The 8,413-nt window shown below is 33.7% G+C and overlaps 2 protein-coding genes across 2 annotated transcripts; both read left to right on the top strand.

Moving 5' to 3' along the window:
• The first annotated feature begins 6,048 nt into the window (after positions 1 to 6,048).
• Positions 6,049 to 7,011, top strand: LOC120352979. Its single transcript, XM_039435354.1, has 2 exons — positions 6,049 to 6,268; positions 6,483 to 7,011. Exons 1-2 carry the CDS (start codon positions 6,252 to 6,254, stop codon positions 7,009 to 7,011), a joined length of 546 nt encoding a protein of 181 aa, XP_039291288.1. The 5' UTR covers positions 6,049 to 6,251.
• Positions 7,012 to 7,093: 82 nt separating this feature from the next.
• LOC120352978 (piggyBac transposable element-derived protein 3-like) lies at positions 7,094 to 7,934 on the top strand. The gene is given in 3 exon segments (XM_039435353.1): positions 7,094 to 7,520; positions 7,523 to 7,798; positions 7,801 to 7,934. Coding segments are annotated over 3 exon segments (837 nt in total).
• Positions 7,935 to 8,413: the final 479 nt, after the last annotated feature.

Genomic DNA, 8,413 nt, shown 5'->3' with positions numbered 1-8,413 from the left:
ATTTTCTAATTTGTAAAGATTGTATACTTTGAACTGTTATTTGTACTAGAAATGTTCAAACACCGGATCCTGGAGGAAAATCTGAATGCTACAAAAATTAAGATTGAATTGAGGTACAGTAACATAAACCAGTATGTAGCTCAAAAAATTGCTACTTTAAACAGGAAGAGATTAAAGTATTCTGGAGCACCACAAAAAGGACCTTTCTTAATAGATAAATGACATGCATATGAGTTATTTTAATAAACAAACTTCTCACATTATTCATGTCTTAACTATTTACATCCCTTAATTTTTCATCAATATGTCAATAGACATCTATTCACTGAATCCAATTCACTTATATTAATTATAGATAATTAAACAGGTATACTCTCTTGTCTAATGCCAGTTGCAGCTGGGTTAAAATATTATAATCCTTGCAAATGTTCTCTCTATCCTAAGCTGCTCTCCTAGATTTAAAAGAGGATTTTTTCTATAAAGGAGACATGCTGCTTATAGATGGCTATTGATCTGTATTGATATCAATACAGCTGGTTATGTATTGATATCCATGGCTACCTATTGATGTGTATTGATATCATTAGGTATTTGGGCCAATACATATCCATGGAAATGTATTGATGTGTATTGATATCCATGGATATGTATTGATTTGTATTGATATCAATAGGTATTTGGGCCAATACACATCAATACATATCCATGGATACCTATATTGATGTGTATTGGCCCAAATACCTATTGATATCAATACATTTTTTTCATTGATCTTCATTGATCACTTCCACTAGGGGAATGGAAGTTAAATAGAATCAACAGTTTGCAATTGAATATCTTATTTTCTCGAATTCGAGCTTATTTTCAATTTAGGTGAAAATGTTACTAACCATCAATTGTAAAGATTTTCATGCTCAATCTTTTCCACTTGAAAGTTTTTGTTCAAATTGTATCTGAATCCTGGTTATTGGGAATCTGATATCAAACTTTGCATAGATGGGGCATTGCTCCTGAAATTTTTACAGATATGGGACTTGTGGCAGTTGATAGAGCTTATCAATGACTTTTTCAGGTATGAATTTGATCAGAATCGTTGAAACCGTTTTTGAGAAAATCGCAAAAAACCCTGTTTTTGACAACATTTTTGCTATTTTAGCTGTCATCTTGAATTGCATTTGATCAAAATTGTTCGCGTCGGATCCTTATATTGTAAGGACCTCACGTTCCAAATTTCAAGTCATTCCGTTAATTGGGAGATGAGATATCGTGTATACAGACACATAATACAGACCAATACCCAAAAACCCCTTTTTCGACTCAGGGCACCTTGAAACGTTCAGAAACTGGGGTACCTTAATTTTTTTCAGAAAGCAATACTTCCCTTACCTATGGTAATAGGACAAGGAAAGTGAAATCAGTATTGCAATGTAGGCCTACTTTGTGTCAACAATCTTGATTGGATCCCAATCTCTATCACTCTGAACCGACTTTCAATTTATGCTATCATCGAGTTTTGAGAAGAAAATGCCAATTATTCAAAGAGTACCCTTTCCAGCCTCTAACATGGAACTAAGAAAGGTGATCAAAAAACAGCTGATCAAAAAACTTTTCATTATTTGTGTTCATTATTCAATAATTGAAACATTTATAATAATATCATCTTATTGTCATTTGAAAGAATAAGAAAGTATAAACTCAACCTCCCACATAATTGAATATCATCTTTTATGTTATTTAGACAAATCAGAATAAAAAATAAAAATACTTGGACGATTTCCTGATATTCAGATTACCTCAGATTTGCTAGAGCTATAACCTTCACTTCTGCTTCCGGAAGTGCTTAGTATACAACTATTCTCATATATTTTATATATTGTTTATTTTTGTGTGTGGCGAAAAATAGCGTTTGCACCACGGGCAAAAATGTTTTTCCGGCTCTCAATCTTTTCTGAACCGATTTCGAGATGGAAAATCTCATTTTCTGCTCTAGGTGCGAAATATACTATTTCAATTGAAGAGATTAGGGAAAAAAGATTATCATAAAAACTGCGACTTTGCCCCAGTTCAGAAAGTCAATTCTCTGACTCCAGCTGTTAACCAACGTAATTGGTTCAAAAGAAGAATGTAAAAATCAAGTGATAAACAGGTGATCAATTGACGTCAGAAAGGTTAAAAATTTAGTCAATAAAAACCGTTATATCATAGCCACCTCTAATACGAAGCCCCGGCCTACGATATTGCAACGTCACAGCATAGGCCTAGAATCTAATACATGATTGGTGAGAAATATTTTTAAAAATACCAGCTGATCTTTTTCACCAATTGTGTATTGGATTCTAGGCCTACACTGCGACGTTGCAATATCGTAGGCCGGGGCCTTGTATTAGAGATGGCTATGGTTCGTCGTGCTACCAATTTTTCCTTAAATCGGTTGGAATAGCATTCCACCTATTAACCTAAGGAAATTTATCGGCTCCAACGTAATAGATTCTTGATAAACTATGAATGGATCTATCGCCTATGAATGGGAAATCCAGTTTTCAGAGCAAATGAACTTATAATCTTCAAAAGAATTTTGGCAATATACACAAATACACAAAGAACAATATATTACAAGCCTAAGCATTTAAAGTTACTACAAGCTAAGGGTACTTATCCAGATTATAGTTGAAAAACAGTGGCTATTGGCTTGTATACACAAATAACATATACAAACAAAATGGAACACTATAAACTGATTAAAACTCAAATTAAAACATTAATAAATTCACTTAAATGAAAATTATTCAAAGAGCACCAAGTTACAATATACATAGCCAGCCATTAGTTTCAGAGAGAAAGAAGCCACAGGAAAAGCTACAAGTCAGGAAGAAAGCAAAAGCTTCTAGACAACTCAACGTTACAGACACGTCACCAAAAAATTATAAATTACAAGTTTAGAATTCACATTTCATATTTGTTCTCAATAAAACTTTATTTTGAAACTGTTATTTTAAATTTTTATATATCATCTCTATTTAAATAAACCATTTATCTATCAATTCTGTTAACCCAGCCTCGTGACACCATGGAACAATGCAACAATCATTTATGATAAAAAATTCTCAGTCGAAAAGTTTGTCCGTATATCGATGACTCTGATATTACTATACAGTTTCATAGATCTCGAATTGAAGATTCGATTCCATGTGAGAAAAAATGTAATATTACAAATACCCCCCTCTTGACATAAAAAAATTTTACTGTTTGAAAATTTAAAGAAAAAAAATTACATTGACCCTAATGAAAATTTTGAATTGTAAATTCGAGAACAGTAACAATTTTTCTATAAAAACATTACATGTTGTCCTATAATATTGAAAATTATTATAAAAATTCATCAATAGCATTTGTTATATGTTTCCAAACAATATTTCAAAGTATAGAATATCAATATTACTTTTGATTTAGCTTTATAATTTAAAGGAAAATATCTCAACAGAAAGTTTAATATGTAAAGAATAGTTTTTTGAAATTGCACATAAATTTAATAGATAGAAAATTTAATTTTTATTGCATAAAAAAAATTGAGTATGTTGAATAAAAAATTTATTATTATTATTATTTTTTTTTAAATGAATTGATGAATTGTTACATTTAATTTTCACATAAAATTTCAATAAATCAAAAAATGTTCATTTCTTTCACTATTGACGCGGTTGATTTTATTGATGCACATTTTGGAAAACAGTCCGTTAAGGCACTCAGTATGATTTTCAGTTAAGTGTGACTCCAGTGTGATGACATCAGTGTTGGGCTGATCTGGATGCACGTAGTGTTGGGCTGATACTTGTAGTCGACTGATGCATATCAAACTCGATACAGGTGACATCTCAGTTAGCATTGCCTCATGCTTGTAGTAGACAGCTGCATACCAAACTCGATACAGAGTCACGTAAATTTTGTATCATATTAGTAATTATACAATGTACATTTCAGGCTTGAAATGACAAGGTAATTCGTTTTTTTGGAAAAGAGATAGACGCTGCATACAGGATTAATTTAGGTGAGGATTAATTTAGGTAAGGTTTGGTTTTTTGATATTTTCAGCTTTCAAGGTTTAGAGTTCTGCATACAGGAATGATTTAGGAGAGGATTTTTTGAATCAATTCTTTCATGATACTGTGACTGTTATTCTGAATTCAAAGTTGCGAATGTGAACATGGATGGCAATTACCTCCAGGTAATGTAGTAGTGTTGAAGTTTGAGATACCAAGTCAGCAATAAGCGTTGGCATTGTTATTGGCATATGCTTTGGTGTCAGCATTGGCATTGGCGTTGATATTGGCATTGGCATTAGCATTGGCGCAGGCATTGGCATTGGCGCAGGCATTGGCGTAGATTTTGGCATTGGCATCAGCATTGGCGCAGGCATTGGCATCGGCGCAGGCATCGGCGTAGATTTTGGCATTGGCATCAGCATTGGCACAGGCATTGGCATGGCGCAGTTATTGGTGTAGATATTGGCTTAGTTATTGGTGTAGATATTGGCGTAGTTATTAGTGTAGGCCTCAGCATAGATTTTGGCATTGGCATCAGCACAGGCATCGGCGTAGATTTTGGCGTTGGCATCAGCATTGGCGCAGGCATTGATTTTGGCGTAGTTATTGGTGTTGATATTGGTGTTGACATTAGCATAGCTATTAGTGTAGGCATCAGCGTAGATTTTGGCATTGGCATCAGCATTGGTGCAGGCATTGGCGTAGATATTGGTGTTGGCATCAGCACAGGCATTGGCGTAGTTATTGGTGTAGATATTAGTGTAGATATTGGCGTAGTTATTGGTGTTGGCATCAGTGTAGATTAGGCGTAGATGAGTTTCACACTAGTTCGAAAATCACCCAAATGTTCTTAACACTCTTCATGGCGTTCACTTGTTGCCGATTTCGAGATTCACATGATAATTATTTCAATGTTAATGTCTGTGCTGTACCTGTTATCTTAAAATGCTTATAAACTAAGAAGAAAATCTTGATTAGGCTATCAATACAATCTAATACACATGATAATTATTTTTAAGTATATAGTCAATATAAAATTGAAATTTGTTAACATCTTATTATACAGTCAGCAATACATAAATTGTGAAATATGGAGATATCAATTATAAATTTCAATATAAAAAAAATTATTCCATTTCCATTTATTCACTGTTCAAATATCAAAATTAAATCCATTCTTCAAAATAGAAATAGAATTTCATAACACCCTGTATCATTATCTAAATTAAAAAAAAAAACATCAGATCATCACAACAAAAATTAATTTCAATATATATTTCAATAATTTCAGAAAATTGGTCTTCTATTCACAATCATTTCATAATATATCTGCATTTCATTATCATTTAGTATAACATTTCATTTATAGCAAGTTCATTTCACATTATGATTTATCATTCAGGGTTTCAAAATTATTTAGTTTTAATTTTTTGTTCAAAATTGTATAAAAAGCAAAATATTTAATATTATTAATCATCGTTTGTTGGATACTATAGTTTATTTCGACTTTTCAATGTTCTAAACACAAACTAAATTTCATGACAAAACTTTACTATCAATCATTAAACAAGAAATCATTCAAAACATCAATAATATTTTGCTTCAAAGGCAATCAATATTCGTAAGTAATCATAATCATTATTTTGCATCTATGGCAATCAACATAAGTAATCAACACAAAAAATATTATCTCATTACTGCCTCTCTAAGTCATAACCTCTGTTATTCCTTCTTTAGGCAATAATGGGTTTCCATCTCAAAAAACAATCACATACCAGCAAAATTCTAATCAACAAACCCCACTAAAAATTCTACATACACTCCAGCATCCATTTCAAACGATAATCAATCATATCAAAATTATAGAACAAACAGTTTTAAAAATTTTGAAAAAGATATCAATTACAAAACATTAGAAAAATTTTAACCTAATTACATATGGCTTATGGCACGATATGCAATGAAAGATGAGAACATGGGACATAATTTGCTCTGAAAAACCTAATTATCTAACCCGTTTCTTCCCATTGTCGACATTTGTCTACACTGACATTGGGAATTTTTTGTAGGGAATTTCCTCTGTATAGAAATTGTACAATAATTTCATGGTATTATATTGGCACTACTGCGTCGGCAAGCACGTACGGTATGGCAGTTTTGCCTCTGGTTTAGAAGCATACGTGATTTTTGTGAGTTGCTCCAGCGTTCATCATGTCATGGACTGATAGGTAAGCCTAATATAAACTCATGAATATTATTTATTGAAGTTATACACTGAATATTGTAAGTATAGGGTTCCTAAAATATGCTTATTTGCGTTTCACATGGAAATTACTGTTTTTTATCTATCAATACTAAGGTTAAATATTGATGTCCACATATGTCGACGGTGGGAACGACTGGTAGGGGCGATAGTTGTTGCAATTATTTGTTTGTTTTCAGGCTAACGGTCGCTGAAATCGCCAGTATTTTAGAAGAAGATGAAGATATTGTCGATCCAACATTTTTCATAGATCCACCTGAAAATGCAGCCATCAGCGAGTGTGATTCCGATGATGATACTCCTACAGGCAACATAAATCATTTATCTGGTAACCAACTCCGAGCTCGTGGTGAATTGATAGGAAGAAAGTTAACTGATGATGGGCTAGTTGAATTTAGAATCGGCGAAATAGAGGAAGAAGAAATAAGTCAAGAAAATACTGAAGAAGAAGGCAAATGTGAACAAGAAGTAAACAAAGAAGAGAGTGTATCAATAAGCACAAATAAAAATACTGAAGAACGAATTAGTGAAAATGTGACTGAGAAAAATTCGAAGAAGAGGAAACAAAAGAAAGATGTGAACAAAAAGAAGAAGAAGAAGGTGAAAGTGCTCAAGAAAATTCGTAAATGGCAAGAAAATGACATTGCAGATAAGACTTCTATAGAGTTTACTCGGGCAAATTTCTTGGAAAATGACTATTCTCAGTAGAGCTATTTGAATTCTTTTTGACAATGAAGTGGTTGAATACATCGTTTTTTGTACTAATCTATATGCTAGAGAAAAGGGAAATATGGATTTTTCTACCTCGAAAAATGAAATACGTCAATTTTTTTCTATTCTTTTTTTGTCTGGCTATAACACAATGGCACGTTACAGAATGTACTGGGAAACAGCAGAAGACACCCATCATGAGGCAGTTTCAAGTGCTATGTCACGTAATCGTTTTGAAGATCTCCTACGTTACATCCACTTCTGTGAAAATGTAAAGATTGACAAAGATGACAAATTTGCTAAAGTCCGGCCAGTCATGTGTATGTTGAACGAACGATGGCTTCAGTACTTTCCTGGTGATGTCTATCTTTCAATCGATGAGTCCATGGTACCATATTTTGGTAGACATGGCGCAAAACAACATATCCATGGAAAGCCTATTAGATTTGGCTACAAAGTTTGGATGCTTGCTACAAGGTTAGGATATGCAATTCAAATGGAACCATATCAGGCAAATCGACTGGTGCAACAAATCCAGAACTCGGTGTGGGAGGGTCAGTTGTAATGGACCTAATTTCCGAACTTCCATCAGATAGGAAATACTGTTTCTTCTTTGACAACTTCTTCACATCTCTCAAACTACTGGAGGAATTGCGAAATAATGGACACTACGGAACAGGAACAATCAGAGTAGACAGAGTACAGGGTGCCCCTCTCCGCCAGCCTCAAGATCTAAAAAAAGAGCCAAGAGGAACTTTCCATCAAGTCACTGATACAGACACTAATATAACCTTGTAAGATACATAGATAATAGTGTCTTTACAATGGCATCAACAGCAACAGGTGTTCAGCCAATGGGAAAAGCAAAACGTTGGTCAAGTCATCAGAAAAAGCACATAATTTTATTATCCTCAGCCTAATTGTGTGAACTGGTATAATTTGCATATGGGTGGGGTGGATAGATTAGACGAGAATTTTGCTGCATACCGGATAAACATCCGTAATAAGAAGTGGTATTGGCCGATCATTGCATACCTCTTGAATGTTAGTATGAACAATGCTTGGTTATTGTACAGAATGACACAAAGAGGGGTGGAAAACAAACTTGATCTCCTTGGCTTTACAAGATACATTGTCCGCACTTATTTACAAACATGCACAACCCCTCGCCCTTCTTCAGGAAGACCAAGTATGAAAGTGTCTAATAGGGTTCTGCCGGAAGTTCGTTTCAGTGGTAAGGATCATTTCCTGGAAACCGTCGAAAAACAAGTACGCTGTGCATTGTGTTCCAAAGCAACCAGAAAAAAATGCAAAATATGCAAAGTTGGTTGCCAAGTGTGTGTGCAGAGGCATTCCACACCGCTAATGATTCGTCAAGTACATAATAACAATGTAATGA

The sequence above is a fragment of the Nilaparvata lugens genome, chromosome 9 (assembly GCF_014356525.2).
Source record: "Nilaparvata lugens isolate BPH chromosome 9, ASM1435652v1, whole genome shotgun sequence".
Taxonomy (NCBI): domain Eukaryota; kingdom Metazoa; phylum Arthropoda; class Insecta; order Hemiptera; family Delphacidae; genus Nilaparvata; species Nilaparvata lugens.
The sequence above is the reverse complement of the archived record's forward strand: the minus strand, read 5'-3'. Positions and strand labels throughout refer to the sequence as shown.